This window comes from Piliocolobus tephrosceles, chromosome 11, assembly GCF_002776525.5.
Source record: "Piliocolobus tephrosceles isolate RC106 chromosome 11, ASM277652v3, whole genome shotgun sequence".
Classification (NCBI taxonomy): Eukaryota; Metazoa; Chordata; class Mammalia; order Primates; family Cercopithecidae; genus Piliocolobus; species Piliocolobus tephrosceles.
In genome coordinates, this window is record NC_045444.1 from 26,098,815 (window position 1) to 26,126,107 (window position 27,293).

At 34.0% G+C, this 27,293-nt stretch overlaps 1 protein-coding gene across 1 annotated transcript in view; it reads right to left on the reverse strand.

Moving 5' to 3' along the window:
- LRP1B (LDL receptor related protein 1B) overlaps positions 1-27,293 on the reverse strand; it is a 1,636,277-nt gene that overhangs the window by 272,932 nt on the left and 1,336,052 nt on the right. The window contains exons 46-51 of the mRNA XM_026453105.1: positions 25,575-25,703; positions 23,061-23,180; positions 15,289-15,402; positions 14,894-15,043; positions 6,065-6,187; positions 3,836-3,955 (exon numbers count right to left, since the gene is read on the reverse strand). Coding sequence (XP_026308890.1) covers positions 3,836-3,955; positions 6,065-6,187; positions 14,894-15,043; positions 15,289-15,402; positions 23,061-23,180; positions 25,575-25,703 — 756 coding nt within the window. The remainder of the gene's footprint in view (positions 1-3,835; positions 3,956-6,064; positions 6,188-14,893; positions 15,044-15,288; positions 15,403-23,060; positions 23,181-25,574; positions 25,704-27,293) is intronic.

The window sequence follows — 27,293 nt, forward strand, 5'->3', positions numbered from 1 at the left end:
GAGAGAGAGAGAGAGAAAGAAAGAAAGAAAGAAAGAAAGAAAGAAAGAAAGAAAGAAAGAAAGAAAGAAAGAAAGAAAGAAAGAAAGAAAGAAAGAAAGAAAGTCACAAGTTTCACATGATTCCCCATGCTGCACTGGGAGTCCAGAACCCGCTGAATCCTAAGCACCATCTTTTGACCACTCATGTCGTTACTATTACTCTCCATCCTGTAGTACCAAAAGAAAAAATGTATGCCCATTCCATTTTTTCATGCATAATAATTTGAATCTACCTTTGCTTTATCATTGCAATGTTTCTTTATTTGCATGATAATGTCTTTCGAAAAATGCTTGTTGATTTGGACTCTGAAGTACAAAAGGTTCCTCTTTCCTTCCACTTATGATCATAGGGTAGCCATATGTCAAATGACCCTCTCTCCTGATGTTTTCCTAGTCCCTGTGCAGTTACATACAATGAATGTTTTGAACGTTCTGTTTGTTGTAAAAGTACCTGAGTGAATCCTAAATCTCTCTTTTTTTTAAATTTTACTTTCTTATGACCCAAAGTTACCCAGAATAGATGCTAAAAAAGAAACTTGCTGAATTTCTGAAAATATAATATTATCTCCAGGAAGGAAATATAAGTGACTAGATGAAAAATAAAATTTGTTTCTAACAATTGAAAGCAGTAGCCAATGTGTTTTAATTGGATTATAATTTATCCTCTTACTTTTCAGAGTTGTTACGAGCAGAAAATTCTTTTTGAGGTAATGTTTTCAATATGGTAAGCAGTGGAGTATCACCATACAATCCTTGAGGAGTCTTTTGCAACATAAACATACCTATTCTTGACATATACCTTAGTCTGAAGGAAAGGATGAAGAGTGAATGTTGACAAATCCCCCAGTAATCTAGATTTGCTTATTTAATCGAGGATCTATTTAATAGAATGAAGTTTAACATGTTATATAATACTGGAAGAAATTAGAAAATAATCTATTAAATAAAGGTACTTTCATTTAAAAATGATTTTGTTTGCTAACTAGTATGTCTTTAGTATTTTCTATAATAAAATTCTCTTTCCACAGAAAATATTTTTATATTATTCCTCCTTATCTATCCTTTTTAAGCTTGCCATGAAAACATAAAGTGTCCTTTTTACTATTATATTCTCAATTCAGTGCTTTGTATAACATTTTTACTTTTTAGTTTGAGATTTTTGTAACTGCATTTTTTTCTCTTAAGGAAGTTTTGATAAATGTAAAATTTCTTGTCTACTGCCATATTATCACTTTAATTTGTTCTCAAGGCAGTCTGATAGAAAGAGACCTTATATGGCAGTGGAGAAATCTAATTCTGTATGACCTTGGTGAAGACTAGTGTCTGAATTACCCTATCTTTAAAATGATGGGTATGACTGGATAATTACCAAGATACTCCAGCTATAAAATGGTGTAAGGCTCTTTGTAGCTAATTTTCTGGCTCCCTTGATAGTATTCAACAGATTTTGTGTTAAGAACATGCCAAAACATCATAGTCAATTGGGAAGAAAATGGACCAAAGAAAAAATTCATGACTTTATTTCATAGTTGCCACTGCCATCTGGAGACATATTGCCTTCCTCAGGGAAAAGAATCCCTAGTGAGAAGAAAGACACGTTGATAAATTCCACTAGATCCATCTTGCACACCCACTTGGATAATATTTGATTGATAAGAGTCACTATCCTATTTAATATTTCAGAATCTGAATTCTGCTCATACCTCTGTCATAGTTAATTATCTGAGTGACCTCAGGCAAATTAATTAATTTCTGTGAGTTTCTCTTTTTTCATCTCTCAAAAGATGGAAATAAACTAGACCATGGTTTTCAAAATGGACCCTCAATATTCCAGATCAGAATCACTCTATGCATATCAATAAAGAATGTGCTTACTTCTGCATCAGAATATTTTGAATTGGAAATTGGGAAACTACATTTTTAATACACTTCTGAGAAGGATATTTTGTACTCCAAAGGTTGAAAACAAGTGAGATAAATTATTTATAAAATTATTTTCCTGTTCTAAAATATGAGGTTCAGTTCATTGACAGATGATTGGTCTAAAGCAGCATTTTCTTTATGTGTCTCAAGCTTGGTAGTTAGTACATAAAATACAGCTCATAATTAAAGCAAATTAGCTCAGTATTTTGATTGCAGGTAAACATGTCCATTTTCTTATTAGTCTTTAATAAAAAAACATTATTAGGACACTGACAATACTTTGACAGAAATGAGGCAGGAGAAATAAAATCAGAAAAACCTCATAAATACAGTGTGCATTGGTTATGTTAGATGATCATACTAGGTATATAGTTAAATAGGGATAAATCCTTTTGTATCCAATTAATAGGTAAGGAATCATCAAAATAAAGAATAAAACGAAGCGGTCTATGATTACACAGCCTGCAAATGCAGATGTGGGAGAACTCACCTCTACACGACTTTAGAGATTTTTGCCCCTGTAATATTGTGTCCATTCAGAAAGCACAATGTTATCAATGGGGCCATTTAGTGCAGAGGTTAACAAAAGTCAAAGGTAAGATAATTTTAGAGATTGAAACCTTGCTCATCCTATTGTAAATAGGTAATTCTTTTATTAAAATTATTTTTAAAAATAATAGCAAAGAGAAACAGACTGTCAGACATCTAATTGGCTACTGACTTTTTTCGTTCATAGCTTTTTGATAGTGATCTTTCTATTTGTCTGTCTGTGGCATAACTGTAGATTGTTTCAGTTGTGTAAGTAAAAGGTAGATTTTGAGTGACTTAAATACAAGAAAATAAATCGCCTGCTTTCAAGAATATCTCCAATTTCGTATTGTTTACAAAGAACTTCAGTTTAGCTTGAATACTATAAAATACTACCTTTCTCCATGTTTGTGACAGAAATAGCAGTCCACAAACCCTGAAATTTAAAAGAGGTGTTAAATACACTAAAATCTATACATACACCTTATTCTATTATTTGGGTCCTTCTCTTCCTAAAAGAGGATGGTAACAGCTGCCACCAAAGGCTGATGTAATGAGTAAAGAATATATATCTACAGGTACGAATGTATATACAGAAATAGATTACATAGACAACCAAAAAACATCTACACAAATTAGTGAAATTCTTAGCCGGTTAGAAAAAAAAAATTAAAGATTAGCTTGTTTCCTTCTTTTACCCCTTAGGAAACTCAGTGAATAATTCTATTTAACTATTTGTTAACTATTTGTGAATATTAAAAAGCAATTATACTGACCTTATAGTTGACATATAGTAAATACAGATATTTGATACTAATACCTCTAATCCTATAAAGCTACATTTTAAACTGCATTTTAATATCATATAAAATAGCCATCTTCCTTCACTTCTTATTTAAAACAATTCAGCAATAAGGATGACTATAACACACAACATATGCACATAAACAGCATGTGTGGCTGGTGACAGTATAAATTAGTATACTAATTTTGGAGGGTAACAGTGGTATATAGGATGCATCATGAAAAAAATTGTTTGATTATTTGACCCTGTAAACTCAGTCTTTGATATTTGCTTCAAGGAAGTCACTGAAAACTATACACAAAATGTACAAATACATTTATTGTGGTAATATTAAGGAAACATATCAAATATGGAAAAACAGCTGTATATACAAAAAATAGAATATGGACTGTCATGAAAATAATAAAAACAGCTACCTAGAAGTGTACACATAAATTTTATGTTAATTTTAATAAATTAGCAAATTTTGTGTATGCTCTACAATGATAGAGCATATATAATGCTTAAAAACTGATTGAGGACAGAAAATAGACAACTCACCACAAATGCTATCACTTTCATCTAATCCATCCCCACAATCATCCTCTCCATCACAAATCCAATGCTTAGAAATACATTTTTGTGCAGAACAAGCAAATTGGTTCCAAGAGCAAGAAGAATCTAGAAAACAAACAAAAGAAAAACAAAATTAGGTTGAGACCGTCTTACAACAGATCCGACAATGAGAAAATTCATTCTTAGACTCTGCTAAAATCAACCATCCTATAATAAAAGAAGCCAAATTCTTCTTGTCTATGATAATTCTATGAAATTTTGGCATATTCCCCCTGCATATTCCCCCTGTGTTTCCAGTTTATACAACCATTATTTCTTCAAAGTAATTCTTACAAGTCTTACCTTTGAGGTAGTCCTAATACTGATCACTCTACTCCAGGTATATTTGTCTGTTTTCTTTTCTTTTTTTTTTTTTAAATGTGTGATGTACATATATAAAATAAATATTTCTGGTGTAGTCTAGTCATGCTTTTAAACTTTAAATATATATTTGAGCCAAGAGAAAAAACTTACATCCTAAGTAAGGTAACAATATGGTGGACTGACCAGCAGATAGGTTTGTTTTTAAAAGTGGGTGACTAAGGAGGTTATAGCTTGAAGACAACCTGACAGTTTTTAATCTAGCAACTGTGCTGATGTTTTTGTGTTGCTTCCTTGGAAACACTTGAGTTTGTTATACCTGACTAATAACACCTAAATCAACTGGCGTAGTTGCTGACTTTTTTATTATTAGATTATGTTTTTATAATAACAACATACTCCATTTATTTCCAAAGCCAATTTTGTTATTGCTTTCCTCCATTCCCAGCCTCCCCTTTTACCCAGCATATTTATCACTAGAAAATATTCAAAAGTAAAATCCTTCCAAATTAAGGTGTTCAAAATATAAACTCTTATAAAAATAGCAATTTTGCTTTTGATTTCACAAACAGTTGCAAAACTTTGCATTTTCACTAGATGACCAGTAAAACAGAGAACATTAGAAAACTGAAGTTTGGAAAAAGTAAAATTAAAGAAGATAGGATCATGTAACGGCCACTGTTCAGAAATTATGAATCCACATACGGTATTTTGGAAGTTCTCTGCTAATCTTGTTCAAAATCTGGCTCCAATGTAAAGATATATAGCATCTTAATCAAACAAAATGCACCTTCACATTTCACGATGACATTTACTTTTAGGGGAGTTTGACATTTCACAGAAAATCTGTTTTTAATCTTTTTTCTACTCTATCTATTCACCACAGTGTATATTGTTTGTGCTAAATGTAAATAGTGATATATACCTTGCTTTCCTATTGGAAATTTCTTTGATTTGCAAATCACAAAATCCATACATTTTAGAAAATAAATTTAAAAATGCTTTCCTAGTTTGACAACATAACATGAAATAAAGTGTACACACACAGGAATTAGGAGGTAGAAGATGAAAGGCAAAATTTTAAATAAATAGAAGTTTATGTATATTATTGAAAACTATACATGTAATTAGTAGAAAATTTCAGTATAATAATATTCAGTCAGCTCTCCGCATGTGTGTGTTAATATCCATGGATTCAACAAACCACAGATCAGAAGTATTTGAAAAAACAAAACTAAATAATAATAATACAAGAATAAAATATAATACAAATAAAAACAATACAATGAAACAACAATTAACACAGTATTTACATTGCATTAGGCATTATAAGTAATCAAGAGGTTATTTAAAATGTGCAGGAAGATGTGCATAGGTTATATGCAAATACTAAGCTGCTTTATATAAGGAACTTGAGCATCCATGGGTTTTGGTGTCCATAGGGTGTTAGGCCCTATTTCCCATGCAGATGCCAATAATAGGTGGGGGAAATATAACAAGTAGTGCATGTCAAATCCTTATTTTATAGCAGAAAGCAAATATATTAGGTACAACCTAAAGGTAATAAATTTTAAAAAGGTATAACTTTATTACACCTGTATTATAAACTGATGGAAGTAATTATTCAACAAAAACACAGAAGGTTAAAAGAAAAGTCTAGGACCAAAGAGTGTTAGTCTTCATTATAAACTCTTTTGTTTTAATTTTAATACTTCCCATTTTTTATTATCTAATAAAAACATAAATTAGTTAAAATCAACTGACAATATTTTGGATAAAATCCCTATATAAGAGAATACTAACATATAAGGAATAGTAAGGTTAACAAAACTAAAGCTAAATACAATGTCTCACCACAGTGGAATTCATCAAGTCCATCCTCACAATCTTGCTGACCATCACATATCCAGGTAGTCAAAATGCATCTTCCACTAGGACAACTAAAATAATTTTCTTCACATTTGTGTTTGTTTTGAACTGTGATAAAATATAAAACATAATGTCAAACAATTCAAATTAATTTTAGACTTCTGAAATATAGGTAGATAAAACATTAATACTCCCTGAACTGAAAGAGATAAATAATAAGTAAACTTTAAAAGAGCTAAGATGTTTTCCTAAAGAATGTCAAGGTTATGAAAATAAAGGAAAGACTGAGAAATCGTCCCAGAACAGAGACCCAGGAGACATGATAATCAAATCAATCAAATCCAATCCAGTATTGAGTCCTAGAACAGAAAAAGTACAGTAATGTAAAATCAGTTTAAATTATAACAGAGTGGCACTTAGTTAATAAACATAAAATAAAGCTAAAAATATATATACGACTTTAAATTGAATAGCCTAAGGCTAAATAATAATATTTGGGTGAAAAATATTCTGAATTCCATGTTCATAGAACAAAATAATAATACATTGGTGTATCTTTGCTGGAAAAGTGTGAATTTAGTGTTTCTATAGCCCTCTATTTGGAGTATTCCTCAACAGTATTTAAACAATTATTCTGTATTTTAAGGAAGAATAAACGAGTTACACTGGCAAATCTAAAATTATTATACCTTCCAGAATTATCATAAAAAAGTAACTGTATATAAAATTATTTTTTTCTTTTGAGATGGAGTCCCACTCTGTCACCCATATTGGAGTGCAGTGGCACAATCTTGACTCACTGCAAACTCCATCTCCCAGGTTCAAGTGATTCTCCTGCCTCAGACTCCTGAGTAGCTGAGACTACAGGCACATGCCACCACTCTCAACTAATTTTTGTATTTTTAGTAGAGACGAGGTTACCATATTGTTCAGGCTGCTCTTGAACTTCTGATCTCATGATCTACCCACCTTGGCCTCCCAAAGTGCTGGGATTACAGGTGTGAGCCACAGCACTCAGCCTATATTTATCTTTTAATTGGGTGTCATCTGTTCCATTGCTCCTTCAAGTTTTCATGATTTTAGACTGTTTGATCTATAGCCAAGCAGGAAATAAACCCTAGTGTATATATCCCAATCACACTATAATGGTCCATTATGACTATTTTAAGATAACAAAAATTGTATGCATTTTATTTTTTATATGTCGACTTTGTAGATATAATTAAAAATGAAAATACATTTTTTTAGTGAATTCAGCATTAAGCCAAAACATTTTAGGGTGCTTAGGATGTTTCCTGGATCTAACCTAAAGTATTTAGGCTGACCATTGCTGGCTTCCTGTCTGTCCACCTGTCTTATAAGCCTGCATGCATGTCCCTTTCTTCCTTACCCAATAAAAAATTTATGATTCTCAATTAGTGTTGAAAGTTAATTTTTAAGATAACTTATTAATACTAGAAAGAGATGGAGATCACAACAAAGAAAAATAAAATATTAGCTTAATTAATATCTATCACACCCTGACCTCAAGATAATTTCAAAATTAACTACAGTCGTACTGAGGTAAAGAATGTGTTGTTGCAATCAGAAAATTAGATTAAGAATCTTGGCGCCAGTTTCGTTGAGCAGTGGTTTGTAGTTCCCCTTGAAGAGGTCCTTCATATCCCTTGTAAGTTGGATTCCTAGATATTTTATTCTCTTTTTAACAGTTGTGAATGGGAGTTCACTCATGATTTGGCTGTTTGTCTGTTATCAGTGTATAAGAATGCTTGTGATTTTTGAACATTGATTTTGTATCCTGAGACTTCGCTTGAAGTTGCTTATCAGCTTAAGGAGATTTTGGGCTGAGACAATGGGATTTTCTAAATATACACTTACATCATCTGCAAACAGGGACGATTTGACTTCCTCTTTACCTAATTGAATACCCTTTATTTCTTTTTCTTGCCTTACTGCCATGACCAGAAATAAAAATGGACACAAACAAATGGAAGAACATTCCATACTCATGCATAGGAAGAATAAATATTGTAAAAATGGCCATACTGCTCAAGGTAATTTATAGATTCAATGCCATCCCCAGCAAGCTACCAATGACTTTCTTCACAGAATTGGAAAAAACTACTTTAAAGTCCATATGGAACTAAAAAAGAGTCCACATTGCCAAGACAATCCTAAGCAAAAAGAACAAAGCTGGAGGCATCACGATACCTGAATTCAAACTACACTAAAAGATTACAGTAACCAAAACAGCATGGTACTGGTACCAAAACAGAGATTTAGACCAATGGAACAGAACAGAGGCCTCAGAAATAAAACTACACATCTACAACCATCTATCTTTGACAAACCTAACAAAAACAAGAAATGGGGAAAGGATTCTTTATTTAATAAATGGTGCTGGGAAAATAGGCTAGCCATATGTAAAAAGCTGGAACTGGATCCCTTCCTTACACCTTATACAAAAATTAATTCAAGATGGATTAAAGACTTAAATATTAGACCTAAAACCATAAAAAACCCTAGAAGAAACCCTTGGCAGTACCATTCAGGACATAGGCATGGGCAAGGACTTCATGACTAAAACACCCAAAGCAATGGCAACAAAAGACAAAATAGACAAATGGGATCTAATTAAACTAAAGAGCTTCTGCACAGCAAAAGAAACTACCATCAGAGTGAACAGGCAACCTACAGAATGGGAGAAAATTTTTGCAATCTACCCATCTGACACAGGTCTAATATCCAGAATCTACAAAGAACTCAAACAAATTTACAAGAAAAAAACAAACAACCCCATCAAAAAGTGGGCAAAGGATATGAATGGACACTTTTCAAAAGAAGACATGTATACAGCCAACAGACACATGAAAAAGTGCTCATCATCACTGGCCATCAGAGAAATGCAAATCAAAACCACAATGAGATAGATACCATCTCACACTAGTTAGAATGGCAATCATTAAAAAGTCAGGAAACAACAGGTGCTGGAGAGGATGTGGAGAAATAGGAATACTTTCACACTGTTGGTGGGAGTGTAAGCTAGTTCAACCATTGCGGAAAACAGTGTTTTGATTTCTCAAGGTTCTAGAACTAGAAATACAATTTGACCCAGTGATCCTATTACTGGGTGTATACCCAAAGGATTATAAATCATGCTGCTATAAAGACACATGCACACATATATTTATTGCGGCACTATTCACAATAGCAAAAATTTGGAATCAACTCAAATGTCCATCAATGATAGACTGGATTAAGAAAATGTGGCACATATACACCATGGAATACTATGTAGCCATAGAAAAGGATGAATTCACGTTCTTTGTAGGGACATGGATAAAGCTGGAAACCATCATCCTGAGCAAACTATCGCAAGACAGAAAACCAAACACCACACGTTCTCACTCATAGGTGGGAACTGAACAATGAGAACACGTGGATACAGGGCGGGGAACATCACACACTGGGGTCTGTCATGGAGTTGGGGGGTGGGGGAGGTATAGCATTAGGAGAAATGCCTAATGTAGATGGCGAGCTGATGGGTGCAGCACACCAAAATGACACATGTATGCATATGTAACAAACCTGCACATTGCGCACATGTACCCTAGAATTTAAAGTACAATTTTTTAAAAAAGGAAAAAAGAGAAGTACCTTGGTGCCAGTTTCATGAGTCTAAAGTAATAAGTGTCTATATTTCTTATAAATATTTTATATAATTAACTTTTTTTATGTGAAAGACCTGCAGTGAGCTACAGTCAAATGCGCTGGAATTTAGAAAATGGATAGCAAGAATACTCAACAAAACTCAAGAAAAGTTTGAAATCTAACACAAAGAAAACAGGAACAAAAAAATTAGGATTTGAAAGACAACATAGAGGTATTAAGAAAGAACTAAACAGAACTTTCGGAATTAAAAAAAATCACTACAGAAGTTCCAAATACAATTGAAAGCCTTAACAATAGACTAGACCAAGGAGAAGAAAGAATTCCAAAGCTGGGAGACAGGTCCTTCAAATTATTTTTTTTTTTCAAAAATAAAGAAAAAAAAAAAAAGAATTTTAGAAAATGAACAAAGCTTTTGAGAAATATAGGATAATGAAACGTGATAAAATCTATGACCTATTGAGATTCATGAGAGAGAAGAGAAAGTATGCAACATAGAAAACATATCTGATGGTATAATTCATGAAAATATCCCCAATCTTGCTAGAGAAATCAACAGACATATTCAAGATAGCCAGAGATCTCCTGCAAGATACTGAACAAGATAATCATCCCCAAGGCACAGCACATGGTCACTGGGCTGTCCAAAATCAACACAAAAGAAGTTCGAAGGCAGCTATGAAAATGGGCCATATCACCTATAAAGTGAAACCTAGCAGACTAACAACCAACTTCTCAGCAGAAACCTTAATACCCAGAAGAGATTGGGGGCCTATGTTTAGCATTCTTAAGGAAAAGAAATGCCAGTTAAGAATTTTATATTCCACCAAACTAACCTCCATAAATAAAGGAGAAATAAAGTCTTTCCCAGACAAGCAATTGTTAAAGGACTAGATCACCACCAGATCAGTACTAGAAGAGAGCCTTAAGGGGATTCTTTGAATGGAAATGAAAGAATGATACTACCATAAAAGAACACATAAGCACACAGCCCATGAACCCTATAAAGCAACTACACAAATGACACTAAAAATCACCTAGCTAACAACACTACAACGAGAACAAAATCTCACATGTCAATATTAACCTTAAATGCAAATGGCCTTAAAAGAGATAGAGTTGTAAACTGGATAAAAAAGCAAAACCTATCCTTCTGCCATCTTCAAGAGACCTATCTGACATGTAATGACACCCATAGGCTCAAAGAAAAGGGTGAAGAAAGATCTATCATGCAAATGGAAAACCAAAAAGAGCAGTATTTGCTATTCTTATCTCAGATAAAACAGAGTCTAAAACAACAGTAGAAAAAAATAAAGAAGAGCAACTAGATTTGTAAAACTAGTACTTCTAGAGCTACAAAACAACTTGATAGCCACACAATAATAGTAGTGGAATTCAATACACCAGTGACATCATTAGGTCAATGGGGCAGAAAACTAACAAGCAAATTCTGACTGTAATTCAACACTTGACCAACTGGACCTAAAAGACATCCACAGAACACTCCAGACGACCGTAGCATATACATTCTTCTCATCTGTACACAAAACATACTCTAAAGTTAACCACATGTGTGGTCAAAAAACAAGTCTCATTAATTTGTAAAAAAATACAAAATTCTCAGGCCTCAGTGAAATAAAAATAGAAAAAATGGAAATCAATAACCAGAGGAATACTCAAAACCATACAACATAGAAATTAAAACTTGCTCCGAATGAATTTTGGGTAAATAATGAAATTAAAGCAGATAGTAAATGATTATTTGAAATAAATGAAAGCAGAGACACAATATACCAAAACCTCTGAGATGTGGCAAAAGTAGTATTAAAAGGAAGGTTTCAGTACTAAATGTCTACATCGAAAAAATAGAAAGAGCTCAAATAACAATCTAACTGCACCTAAAGGAACCAAGGAAAGCAAAAACTAATCCCAAAGTCAACAGAAGAAAAAAACTAAAATCAGAGTAGAGCAAATTAAAATGAGACTCCAAAAAACTACACAAGGATCAATGAAATGAAATGTTGGTTCTTTTAAAGGATAGACAAAGTTGATTGACCGCTTGCTAGATTAACACAAAAAAGAGAGAAGACTAAAATAATCACAATCAGAAATGACAAAGGCAACATAACAACTGATCCCACAAAATATTATTAGAAACTATTGTGAACACCTGTATGCATACATACTATAAAATCTAGAGAAAATGAATAAATTTCTGGAAAGGCACAATCTCCTAAAATTGAGCAAGGAAGACATTGAAAACATGAATAGAACAATTAGTTTTAAAACTGAATCAGTAATTTAAAAATGTACAAATAATAAAAAAGCCCTGGAACAGATACATTCACAGCCAAGTTCTACCAGGTACAAAGAAGAGCTGATACCAATCCTGCTGTAACTGTTCCAGACAATTAAGCAGGTGAGATTTCTCCTAACTCATTCTATGAAATCAGGATCATCCTAATAACAAAATCTGACAAAGACCCAAAAACCACCATAGGAAAACTACAGATCAATATCCCTAATGAACATAGGAACAAAACCCTTTTTAACAAACTACTAGCAAACCAAATTCACCAAACCAACACATCAAAAATCGAATTCATAATGGGCAAGTAGGCTTTATTCCTGGGATTCCAGGTTGGTGCAACATAGGCAAATCAATAAGTATGATTCACTACATAAACCGAATTAGGAACAAAACCCACATGATCATCTCAATAGACACAGAAAAAACATTCAATAAAATCCAATATCCCGTCATGATAACAATCCTCGACAAACTAGTCATGGAAAGAAAATAAGAGCCATCTGTGACAAACCCAAAGCCAACTTCAAACTGAAGGTGCAAAAGCTGGAGTCATTCCATCTGAGAACGGGAACAAGACAGGGATGTTCACTCTCACCACTGCTTTTCAACATAGTATAGGAAATCTTAGCCAGAGCAATCAGGCTAGAGAAAGAAATAAAAGGCATGCAAATAGAAAAAGAGGAAATCAAACTATTTCTCTTCACTGACATCATAAATGTACACATAAACTCTCTGCAAAAAAGGCCTCTAGATCTCATAATCAAGTTTAGTGAAGATGCAAAATTAATGTATAAAAATCAGTAGCATCACTATACACCAATAAAGTTCAAGCTGAGGGCTAAATGAAAAAACACAATCCCACTTACCATGTGCGAAAGAACAAAATTGGCCTCCAACCTCTTATCATATACAAAAAGTAAGTCAAAGAAGTTTGAAAAATTAAATGTATGATCTCAAGCCATAACAATACTAGAGGAAATCCTAGGAAATACTTTTCTGGACACAGTCTTAGAAAAAGAATTTATGACTACGTCCTCAAAAGCAATTGCAACAAAAACAAAAATTGACAAGTGGGATTTCATTAAACTGAAGAGCTTCTACACAACACCAAAAATACTATCAACAGAGTAAACAGGTACCGTGGGAGAAAACATTTTCCAACTATATATCTGGCAAAGAACAAGTATCCAGAATCTATAAGGAATTTAAATAAATCAATAAGAAATAAAAAACACAAATAACCCCATTAAAAAGGGGTCGAGTATAGAAACAGACACTTCTCAAAAGAAGACATAAAAGTGTCCAACAAACACATAAAAAAAGTGCTCAACATCACTAATCATGAGAGAAATGCAAATCAAAACCATGAGATACCATCTCATAGTAGTCAGAATTTGTTTAAAAAGTCAAAAAATAAGACGTTGGTTAGGTTGTGGAGAAAAAGAAACACTTACACACTGTTGATAGGAATGTAAATTAGTTCAACCCCTGTGAAAAGTAGTTTGGAGATTTCCCAAAAACTAAAAGTAGAACTATGATTTAACCCAATCTCATCACATACTCAAAGGAAAATAAAGATACATGCATTCACATGTTTACTGAAACACTACTCACAATAGCAAATATATTAAATTAATGTAGATGTCCATCACTGGTGGACTTGATAAAGAATATATGGTACACATACACCATAGAATACTATACAGTCATAAAAAAGTGAAATCATGTCTTTTGCAGTAACATGAATGCAGCTCAAAGCATTATCCTAAGTAAATCAATGCAAGAACAGAAAACCAAATACCACATGTTCCCAGTTATAAGTGGGAGCCAAACATTGAGTACACAACAAAGTAAAGATGGCTGAAAAATTTTCTATTGGGTACCATGTTCACTAAATGGGTGACAGGATCCATACAAGCCCAAACCTCAGCATCATGCAATATACCCAAGTAATAAGCCTGCACATGTCCACTCTAAGAACCATCACAAATTTAGAAATAACAAATGTATCATCTACTAAAAAATCAGATTTCCATAGTAGATTGTGTGTGTATAAACTTTTGTGAAAAATACTTATGAATATCATTTCTTAAAATAGCTTAAAAATTATTACATATCAACTAAACATGAAAAACATGGGTGTAGCAGCAGAGTGGAGACAGGCAAACAAGTATGAGATGAAATTTAATAATGTCCTATATAGAATCTCTACTTCCAGTTATACATAGTTCTTTTTATAATTTTTTTTTTTTTTTTCATGTCCTCAAATAGAAACAGTCAAGAATTTGCTGGAAGGCATTCTTCTAAGAATGTAGATGACAGTTTTCAGGGCATATATGTGTAAAGATTGGTAACAGTCAGATATAAATAAACCTGTCTTAACTTGATTCAACAATGATTATAACTATTATTCAAATTACTACACCAAAGGATTTTGTAAACTGCATTACAACATTCCTATACAATAACACTAAGTAAAGCCAGTCGTAAGAAACATTGTTTCTCTTCTTTTATGAAGTTATTTCTAGGTATGTAATAATTCTGTTGAAGAATTATAAATTACAGATTTGAAAGGCCTAATCACCATTTCTGAAACGATTAATAAACATTAAAAATTGATCCAAATTTAGGACAGTTTCTTATCATTTTTTAACTCACTTAAAAAGATCAAGCGATATGTTTAGAACAGGTTAATTACATTTTAGTCTGTGTCATTTAAATTTTAATGTCAATAATTGATATTAAGAATGAAAATTAACAAATTTACTCTATACAACTAGGTAGCCTCAAAATCTCCATGGCAAAGCCCGTGTTTTTCTAAAATCTAGTATTACCTGGGCACTTTAATTCATCTGAATAGTCTCCACAGTCATTAGACCCATCGCATATCCAGGTTGGCAGAACACACAGTGAGGTAGAATTACATCTTATGAACCCTGTGGTTTTCACTCCAAGTTTATAGAAATGTGTACAGTCTGTGTTATCTAGAAGAAGGTAAACAAAAAAATGAAAAAAGTACCTCATTTGCAAAGATTATGAGTCTTCTATGTAGGTCACAGAGATGAGAAAAGTTAACTTCATTTGAGGAAATAGATATGTAATTATCCTACACAACAGGGGTTAATTACATACCAATTTTGGACAAAGTTCAGTAAAATCTTGCACAGTGTTCAATGCAATGCCAAAAGTGCCCAAGCATAAACAGATGAAAGGTAGCGGAATATCTTACTGCAGTTCTTTTCATCTGAAGCATCTGCACAATCTATGTTCTGGTTGCATCGTGCTGATCTTGGAATACAAGTCCCATCTGCACAGCGGAACTCAACCGTAGCACAGGTTGAAACTAGAGAAACAGGTACATAAACAAATGGAGAGATGGGACAGAATGACTCCTTGCTTTTACTTTTTGAACAATTCAATTATTTTGCATAATTTTTGTTTGGTTTTTCTTCTGTAACTCTGGGAAGCCAAACCCGACCCCTGAACCCCACCTTCAAGCGTGGGTTAGATGCCTCTTACATGTCTTCCCCAGCACACAATTCTTCTCTCTGTTGTGGTATTTAGCATATTGCATTGAGGCTGCCTGTTTAAGTCCCTGAAGTCTCACTAACTACACGTAAGCTCCATGAGAGTAGGGACTATGCTGTGTTCCTACCAAATTGTTGTGGTAATATCACCCTAGCACTGAGCCAAAAAAAAGAAAAAGAAAAAAAGAATGCTGGAGATTCTCTCTCTTTCCACCTTCAATATTCCAAGGTTATGAGAGTAGACAAATGCCTGATTAAATACCTACAGGGAAATCCCAACCTGGCTGCCAAGAAGGGAAACATTTCTTGCCATAATAGAGTGAGACAGAGATAGAAACAGAAACAAAGAGATGGGCAGGGGGAACCACTGAGCACTGGCTTTGTTTCTCAGAGGGAAGAGTTTACCACTACTAGGAAGTCATCCATGCTATCTCATACTCTGTTACATGACCATTCATCATTAATATTTAATATAAGAAATAGGATGCCTCATGCCAAGGAACATATAAATGTGTCATTCCTTATTATTGTTGTTATAAAAGTCATCCAATTCTCTGCTCTACTTAAATGAAAATTAGATTCAATACGCTGTTGTCATTATACACATTTTGTATAAAGTATCTTATTCTTAATCATATATTCCTTTCTATGTTGCTTACCCATTCATAATCATATAATGGTTTCCAGTAAAATGCTGTAAATGGGTACATGACATGCTATACATGTTAAATTAACTTAGGTGATATTTTTATTCCAAATTTAAATTTTTAAAGTTGATTACCTTGAAGGACAACCTGAAGGGCCCCTTGATTATGCCACTTTTACTAGTGTTGATATTTTAAAGTGCCTATTTAATTATAAATAGAAATTATATCAATCATAAATGGTTAAAATGCTATTTTAAAATATGCAGATTTTACTCAAGGATGTGTATGTCGTTTGTATTTCATAATGTACGGTTCTTATTATATTGAATTGTATCTCAAAATTGCATACTTATCTGTTTAAATGATGATTAGAATAAATGTTTTATTTACAATTTGCAATTATAATTGCTTCACTTTTTTGTTAAAAATGATATCACAACATGTGAAACAGATAATACTCTTATAAGTAGAGATAAATGCATTGTTCCAAAACAGAACAAATTTTTTTTCTTTTATGTCTATAGGAGCAAAATCTCTTTTATATTCCTTTGTGTTACATTTCATATTCTATTTTTTCAATAGAAATAGTAAATGCAATATGTAATGTAGAATATAATCATGTCAATCATTTACATTTTGCTTTTGGCTTCACCATCTACTAGCAGTTTCTTATTAACTTTGTTCTAAAAGCTTACAATCTCTTTTTAGAAGACATACCACATTTCTCTGTTTAATAACATTTTAGGTAGTTATAATATTCCTAAGTAAGCCTATAATAGTTCATCTCATAATGCACTTGAGTTTCTATCTGCTTGAAGTTAGAGTTTTGGATGCCAGGAAGATGCTAATGAGGACACTCGCAACTCATTTCATGGTCACCATCTGCCTCCAATCTCCCATAGAGAATCCTCTGTCTGAGTGAGAAGTAGTGGCAGAGACAATGAAGAGGTAAATGTAGGGAATGGCATTTCAGACAGGCAAAAAAACTGGAAATTCAGGGATTTCACAGTAATAGGGTTTCAAAAACCAGTACTGGAAGTTCTGAAGTAACAGAGAAAGTGAAGGATAACTTGGGAGAACAGTGGAAGGACACGTAGGACAAATGGAACACAGTCCTAGACTGAGTTCTGGAAACAAGAAAGAAATAGAGGACCTCAAACTACATGAAAAGAAACTTTAACTTTGAAGTTCAGAAGAGGGGTTAGAAAGTAGTAATTTTTTAAAAAAAACTATATTAAAAAGCATAAGGAAATAGATAAAGGAGGAAGTTCGCAGGATAGAACAAAGAATAGAAGACTTGCAGGATGTATTAATTTTTTTCTCCTGTTTTCCAAAATAACAATAGGGCGAATGAATCCTTGGGAGGGGGGCAAGGATGGGCTATCAGAGTGTGTAAGATGCAAGTAGGAACAGACTGTCCCTTTGTACCTGATCCTGTCTCCACATGTTGCATTATTTGGTATAGGGTTGAGAACCACCAGAGAGTTAGACAGGGTGATGAAATTTGTTGCAGAATTTTGTAAGCAGTAGGAGCAAGGTGATTGCATTAACAGGCAAGGAAGGAGGATCCTGTGAGGAAGAAAAAAATCTGCAGAAATAGTAGGAACTTCTTTAAATAAGTAAACACATCTCTTGCCAAAACCTCTCTCTCTGTTGCCTCAACTATATTTCTTCTTCACTTTGTTTCAGTCAGTTAAGTATTGGAATTTGTTTCATCCATATGGTGATTTTTGAGGAAGAAAGATACTGAAATCTCTAATTTGTCAAGTGAATATGAAAGTTTTCTGACAATATTTTCTCAGGCTAAGAGTCCTGATAAGGAGAGAAAATAAAATAATATGGTCCAAATAAAGATAAGCCAAGGGAGAGATACTACACTTTTCCCTCCAGGTAATCCAAAAGAAAAAGTAACCCTGTGAAACAAGAGTGAAAACACCCTACAGCCACAGCAGGAATAGCAGTGAGGCACTACAAAGGAAGATCTGCCAGGGACTGTGGATCAAAAGTAGCAGCAAGAGAGAAAGTAAAACCACTCTCTCTAATATACTTTCTTAATTTTACTATTTCTTCCACTTTCTTTTTAGCATGTCAGCTAAAATATTTAATGAGATTTGAAAGATTTAAAAATCAATGGCCTTTCTGCAGTTCTTAGGATGTTTCTTTATAAATAACCTAAGTGAATTCTCTCTTCCAACATCGCTTACCCAACCAGTAGCAAAGGGAAGCTGAAAAGGGGGGACGGGGAAGCATTAAGTTTTCTCTCATATCTGCCTTTCATTTACTTTCAAACAACATCTTTTATTTAATTATTTAATTCACCCCTTAGGTTCTAAGGGTGCACAAATCCAGAAGGAATGCCAGTTTCTTCTCCAGCTATGTTTATCCTTTTCCTTTAGCTTGTTGTTTATGGAATTTTTCAAAGGTTTACTATGAACTTAGGAAAAAACAAATGCTAGTTTCCCCTCCTTTAAGGAGCATCAGAACTGCTAGCTCAGTCTACCTAAAAGTCCTTCCATGGCCCTAAGGAATTTCATGTACTTCCCAAAGGGAGCAGTTTGTACTCATCTCAACAGGGAAGGAAGCATATCGTGCACTCTCCCTGAATATATTCACTCACCCTGCCACGGAACCAGAAGAGGAGCACAAAATGACAAACTTATGAACAATGCCTCATCTCCCCACCTGCAGATGGCCTGATGTCTAAAGCTCTCAGTCATGAAAGGGCCTCTGTAAAGGGGCAGTAAATTTAAAAAATGATGAAGATTCGGCATGGTTTTTTTTCCCCCTAAAGAGAAGAAGCCAAAAGCAATTCATTGCAACACCCTTTCTACTCTGTAAATAGACTCTCTTCTCTTGTGAAATTTTAAAAAAGTAGTAATTACTACTGACATCTACATTCAGCAAACTACAGTAGTACTTCAGATAATTTACAGATGGCTCCACCATAGCCTCTTACCACAGTCTATCAAAATCTCCCTGTATATACTGACTTCTAATTATATCACTTTATCTTTTATATTTTATTTTGATTAAAAAGTGATAGGTGATTTGCATGTCTGAATATATGTGCAAAAAAGCACTGCACCTCTACATTGCACTGACAATAGAAAGAGAGAAGGGGTAACTGGAAGAAAAGGCTTGGAAAGAGACCTCTTTTCCATTTTCCCTGAACCCCTTATCTATGCCTTTTCCTTTATCATCTTTTATGTACTATACGGGAGATATTTGGTGGAAACACATTTGCATAATATAAGTCTTTATCAGACAGCCTGCCTTATGGGATATGGACCCAGGGAAGTCTTCTTTCTATAGCTTGAAAGGTACTCTACAATGACACTATGTTAATAAACTTAAAATGAGAGAAAAGTCAAAACTAAAAGATTCAATTAAGAGTACTCTTTCATCCAAATAGCTACCAATTGTTTATCCTAAAGGAGCTAGCCCATTGAATTAAATTCACTAGTTTCTATTAAGTAATAAAGTATATGCTTGTGTTTCCATGAGCAATTTTAGTTTCAAATGTCCTGCATTCAGCGTGACCAGCTTTAAGGCATAAGTTTTGCTTGTTTATTTTTAAGATATCCAATTGTTATAATTTTACCATAAAAGAAAGGTTAAAGGAGAAGCTTCATTCATGAAGGCACAGTTCTGTGCCCAAGAGTATGACTGAGATAGTTATAACACAGAAATCAAGAGTTTAGACTGAAAAAGAGGAAATATCTATTTGAGTTATTTTATTGTTATTCAGCAGCTGGTATTGATATCATTAGGTAGAATAAAATCTATTTATATTTTAGAAGACTTACTGCTTCAACCAGCCACATAAGAATTTAATAAATACCTACCATATATGAGGTATTATATTTCATAAACCCAAACACACTGAATAATTTACTTACCACTTTTGAAAATACATTTTCATTTCTGGAGAAAACCCATAGTAACGTATCATATTCCCACAGTTTATTTTGATGAATCTTGCCTTAAAATCTATTTTCTGTATTTATCGCTCAGTTCCGGTACAGTTCCGGTACATTCTTTCTTGATTGCTTTACCTTTAACCTGGGTTAATGCTTATATTATATTTTCCTCACTTGCTTACAAATAATTGACAGAACATATCTATTTCTAGGTCTTCTAATTTCTTTTCCTCCTTTCTTCCAAATGCTAATTTATTTCCCTCCCCCTACGTCCAGTGTCTGACTATATTTTACCTTTTTAAATCTTGTTAAATCCTTTTTAAATTAAGTTAATAGGTAACTTAATTGGCAAATGTCATTAGCTCTTTCTAAGCTACAGTGTCAACCTTAGATGATAATCTATGCAAGTGTTTCCACAAAGTCACACTGTCTAAGATGGCAGAGTAACTTCCCAATATTCCGTATAGCTACAAAATAATTTGCACACATTCTGCCCCCTTCCTCAACTCTGCATAGCCCTCTCATCACAACTGTACTTCATACCTTTCCTTTACCATCAATCTTTTCTAAAAACAGTTTATATTCACTGTATTTATTCCTTACCACCCATTTTCTGCCTTCACACTATGTTCTCTTGCTTTCCTCTACTATTCCACTGAAATGACACCCATGAATGTAATCAAGTGAGTATCTACTATTTGCCAAATATGATGGATACTTCCAGTTCATACCTTCCCTCTTATCCTTTCTGTAGCACTTGAAAATGCTGAATGACCCTCCTTTCTTGAGATAATAATTTCTTAAGCACATCCCTCTATTAGTCCTGCAAGCTACTTCACCTTTCCATATATAATTTGTTATTTCAATAAGTAATTTTGATGCACTCTACTCATGCAATCATTACTCCACACTTCCTCTGAGTTTTTCTCCTTAATGTGCCTCAAATCAATATTTCTGATCAACATCTATTACCTGAGTTCCAAATCTCTACCTATCTACATGCCTGTAAAATAGCTTCATTTACATGTCTTCAAGTGCTCCAACCTCAAAATGCAAACTGTCATTATTGTCTTATCCCCATTCCCACACAAACAAATCTTATTATTACACGTTTCATTAACACAATCCTATTCTTTTCTTTCCTTTTTGAAATGTAAATTTCATTGTATTTTGCCTGCTTTAAACCTTCAGTGACTTTCTAGTGACTACAAGATAAAGTTTGAGTTACTTCTCATGGCACAAAATGCACCTTCATGCCCCGGCCCCTTCCTCTACCTTCTCTTTTGTTTGTTTGTTTGTTTTTGTTTTCTGGGGGGTGGGGGAATGGAGTCTCGTTCTACCACCAGGCTGGAGTGCAGTGGCGCAATCTCAGCTCACTGCAACCTCCACCTCCTGGGTTCAAGCGATTCTCCTGCCTCAGCCTCCTGAGTAGCTGAGACTACAGGCGACTGCCACCACGCCTAACTAATTTTTGTTTTTTTATTAGATATGGGTTTTCACCATGTTGACCAGGATGGTCTCGATCTCTTGACCTCATGATCTGCCCACCTCAGCCTCCCAAAGTGCTAGGATTACAGACATGAGCCACCGTGCCTGGCCTCTTCTGTTTTTACCACTTTCTTATATGTAATATGTCTGTGACTATATCAAATTACTTTCAGTTTCAATACTAGTCCCTCTACTTGGTATTCTCTTTTGTTTCCTTCATTCTACCTTATTTTTAGTTTAAGACTCAGCTTAAATTCAGTATAGCCTATGAAACCTTTGAGAATACTTCAAAGCCAAAAAACAAAAAAAAGACATATGGGTGTTCTTATGTGTGCAATCACAGATATATATCTTCATCTGTTTACATGGCTGTCTTACAGTTAGAATTTGATATTCTTGAGTGTAGGCACGTATCTCATGAATTTCGTGTCTCAAATCTTAATGCATTGCAGTCAATAAAATGTGTTCATTGAATGGAAAGGCTTTAAAGTGATAATGCTTTGGAAATATCTGTGGGGTCCAGATTTAAGAAAGCTTTCAATGTCAGACTAAAACTTATCATGTATTCTGCAAACATTGACATTCCATTAAAGGTTTCTTTATCAGTGCAATATACACACACACACACACACATATATGCCAGTGCTAACATAGCATTCGCTATTGCCAAATACTGTTCTAAACTTATTTAATATTGCTATTCTTATTTAATTATTTTTCCTACCTTGCTGTTTGGGAAACTGAGACACAGAATAGTTAAGTGCAATATCCGAATTTAGACAGTAAGTGTTGAGGCAGCAGTTTGAACTCAGGTAGTTTGGCTTCATCATCTATCCCAATAGTCACTTTGGGAAAATGTTAAACAGTATTGGCATGACTGATGACATTGGGATGAAATGGAAAAAGTATAAGCAGGGAAACCAGGTAAAGGGATACTCTGTTAACCCAGGCTTAAAGTGGATTGAAATGGAAGCTATTTCAAAGAACTGGAAGATGTGTTGATGATTGAATATGTGAGAAGGAGAAATTAAGGAGAACACCAAAGTTTCCTGTACAGTGGTTAGGAAAATGTGATCGTGAGTAAAACAGAGAACTAAGGGATAAAGGGGAACATTTTTGGAGCGGAAAATTCAATATTACACATTCTGGTAGAAATGTCCAAATCCAGGAAAGTGGAACTGAAGAGGTGAGAAATTATAAGAGTTTTAAAGTGAGGAAAGGAGTAGAAAACAGAAATAGAGAACATAGTCAGAATTTTCAAGTAACTTTAGCAACTCCATTCCAACAGCATTTACCAAAATGTGATCCATAGATGTTACTAGGTGTTATATAACATAGAGCTCTCAGAAATGAATGTTGGAAAAGTTCAGGAAACACTTAGCACACCAATACTCTGAGACTGATGGAACAAGTATTTACCTTTACAATCTAATTCATCAGAGTTGTCTCCACAGTCATTTTCTCCATCACATAACTTGCCATGAGGAATGCAGCGGCGATTATAGCAAGGTTTGAAGCCTCTTCGACAGCTTCTGTTTTCTTATAAATAAAAGTAGAAATTCATAACCAGAGATCATATAGAAATATTTGTACAAAATGAAAATCACTGATAATATTTCATTCATAATGACTGGATTATGGATCTATAAAACAAGTACTGTGCCGTATAAAAGCTCTGGATTAGAATGTTTCTGTATTGTCAAAGAGTAGTTCATTCAGCAAGGGCCCTTTCTGACTTAGTGTTTTAACTTTAGAGATTCATGCCTGGAGATCTTTTCAAGTTATACCCATGTTATTGTTTCTGGCAATTCTGTCAAGTAGCACAGAAATAAACATATATCACATATTCAATTCCGAAGCAATAAACATGTACCTCAAACATAAAAAAAAAACACTCCAACATCCATTTCCTATATCCTTTGCATCTATCTGCAAGGATTTTATAACAAGGAGAAAAAGCAACAAAACATGTATTCCTGAATCAGTGTCTCATGGAATCATCTAAATATCAATAAATTGCTCTTAAAAATTGTCTTAAAATATCTACAGAATTCCCTGAGAAAGAATGACCTTCTGAGTTCTATTTACCATTACGAAGGTTTCTTGACATTCTCTGATTTGGGGCAGAAGCTACTACTTACAGTAATTACAGCCACCATGTATTAAACATCAGCTTTGCCCTAGGCTCTGTACTTATTATATGTAGATAAATACTTGCTGGTTTAATACTCTCAACTACTCATAAGAGCTACCTATTTCATAGCAGAAAACTAAAACACAGAGAAGTGAGTTATGTTACTTACCCTAGTCACACTAGGGTTTTGCGCACTAGGCTAGTTTTGGGAACAAAGATCTAACTTCAGATGTGAGTCCAAAGCCCATACTTTACACCTAGCATTGGCAAACTATTACCCATAGGCCAGATCTAGCCTGTGAGAATGTTTTCATATCGCTCTTGGACTAAGAATAGTTTTAACATTTTTAAAGGATGGTAAATAATAAACAACAGAGGATATGTGACAGAAAGCATACACGACCCACAAAACCTAACATATTTACAGCTGAACCTTTACAGAAAATGCTTGCCAACTCCTGCTCTACACGAGTATCATCTGACTTCCACAAAGATAAAAATAACATGAAATATAATCTCAAATCAACTTATAGTAAATGTAAACCTGTGAGTTTATTACTTTTATATGCTTTAATATTTTTATATGTTATAGAATATAGCCATTCATTAAAGCGAATATGTTATTTGAGATAAATTCTTTAAGATATTGGTTGCATATCAATTATGGACAAATTACGTTAGACTCTCAGTTTAAATGATGGTGTGTTACCATGTAATGTAAAACAGTGAGAAGACTGTCTGTGGAACTCACAGATCCTGTCTTTCTCTTGTTCTGACTTTTCTTTAATTATTCAGGTGTAATTATTACCAGATAATGGAATAGAGGAGAAAAGCAGACATAAAATGTAGCAATTTCAGATATAGACTCCTAAATTTTGCATAGCACATGAGCCCAACGCTATTGGATTTCCAGGATTAAAAATAAATCAGGACCATTTTTTAAAAATCTGGATCAAATATACAATGATTATCAATGATTATGCAAAGACAGATTTCCAGGAAAAATATTGTTGCAATGAAGGGAAATCTCAGCTGCTTACTAGAGCATAAAAGCTAATCTCTACTCCTGAGGGAGGTTAGAGGTTGACTGTCACTTGGTGTTGCCAAAAGAAGCATAGCTGGTGGAATTCTATGTTTGATGTGGACCATGCCTAAGGAAATGAGCCTTTGTACCAAAGGACACTAGCTCCCATGCTAATCCTGGAGACAGAAATAGAACTGACAAGACTCTGATAAAACCCAACAATGTGCTATTGTCTGTTGGTGAAACTTTGCTTCAGAGTAAGCCTGTCCATATCCAAAAACCACTTATATGTCTGAGTTACATTTTAAGGAAAGTAAGCCTAAAACCTATTGCTAGAGATGAATAAGTAGGGAATTCAGAAGTTTAGCTACTACTTTTAAAAATATTGATATTCTGGCTGGGTGTGGTGCTCAGACCTGTTATCCTAGCACTCTGTGAGGTTGAGGCAGGAGGATTGCTTGAGATCAGGAGTTTGAGACCAGTCTGGACAACACAATGAGACTCTGTCTCTTAAAAAAAAAAAAAAAAAAAAAAGTATATTTTGTGAATATAAAACCATGAGGAAATTATTTAGTGAATATCATGGCTATCAAATAGGAGATAAAGTACCTCATTTTAACACAAGCAAAGCCACATCAATTGCCTTAGATCAACAGGTTAGTGAGAAATATTAAAGAAATTATCCACATAAACCAAACAGAGACAAGCAAACCAAAAACTGTAAAAGAATCAGAAAACTTTATCTGAAATGAGCAAAACCATATTGGACACTTACCACAGTAGAGCAGTTTTTCATCTGATTTATCCTTACAGTGAGGAATGCCATCACAGGTGAGCTGGTAGTCAATGCACTCACCATTTCCACATTCAAACTCCGAATAAATGTTGCAGGAGGAATTTTTAGCTGCAAGGAAAAAAAAAAAAAAAAAAAAGTCAATGCTTTTGTGCAATGATCAATATTTTTGACACCACTACAATTATTTTTCTTAATTTTAATTATAAAGATAAACTAAAATTTATCAAAATGTAAAATTAAAGAGCCATGGTTTATGACATTTCTTTATGAAATTAAGAACTTAAAAAATAATTTTCTGGCCAGGCGCAGAGGCTCACGCCTGTAATCTCAGCACTTTTGGAGGCCGAGGTGGGCGGAACATGAGGTCAGGAGATTGAGACCATCCTGGATAACATGGTGAAACCCCATCTCTACCAAAAATACAAAAAATTAGCCGGGCGTGGTGGCATGTGCCTGCAGTCCCAGCTACATGGCAGGTTGAGGCAGGAGAATTGTTTGAACCTGGGAAGCCATTGTTGCAGTGAATGGAGATCTCACCACTGCACTCCAGCCTGGGCAACAGGGCGAGACTCTGTCTCAAAAGAGTAATAATAATTATTATTATTGTTTTTAAAAAGAGCCAGTTAAATGAGCTCTGTACATACTGAAAGTGTTTTTGTGTTTTCTTACTGGAATCTATTATGTATTTTTCAATATACTAATATTTTTCAGTGCGTAGAGTACCCATTCTGAATGCTCGATGTGAACCATCTCAGTCAAATGAGTAGTCCCTACTTTTCCCCACTTTCTGGTCTTCCTAACTATCTTCTGATTAAACCTCAGTAGCAAGTTATACTGTTCAGAAATATAAGAATTGTTAAAATAAGACCTTTGTCCGATCCATGTGTGGGAGGTTCCCAGGAGCAGACTCTTTCTTGCTGCCATACACGAGCAGCACTTACTCCATAAAGTGTACAGCAATCAGTGGGATGAGGGGCAGGAGGACAATGGTCAAGTGGAAAGCATGTGCACCTGATGCTATGGACTCCAAATGACTGCTGTCAGAAAGTCTCATTTCTAAGCCTCAGAATTTTTATTAGAAATTAAGAGTTTGAATTTTTAGGTGATTTACACTAATTTGTAAGTCAAGAATCTGAAAGTACAAAAAGATCTTTTCTACAGGTAAGTTTCATCCTTACAATGGCAGTACGTGATTACTATTTTGAAGGGTTTCTATTGAGGACAATGGACTTATTTTTAATCTTCAGTAATACATTTACCAGCAGACTTTGGGATCCAATTTTTGGGATATACTGTCTGCTTGCATGTATGTACTCACCCCATTGCTTGCTGAATAATTGTACATTTAAATCCATTTGTATTATTTATGTTGGAGGTAAGCAGAATTCATTCATCTCTGCTAATGAAAGAATATGAAAGAATATAGCTTAATTTTATAATTTAGTATTAATTTTTGAGCTTTATTTCAGGAATATTCAATTAAACAGCCACTATTACTATTTGAACTTTCCAAGGTTTTGTTTCTTTATTATATCAAGAATTTAATTAATTTAGTAGAGGGTCTATTTATCTAAGGCTTCTTTTTTTTTTATTATGTCAATTTTTATTTTAGATTCAGCAGGTACAGGTGCACATTTATTACATGGGTTCATGACATGATATTGAGGTTTAAGATACGATTGATCCTGTCACCCAGGT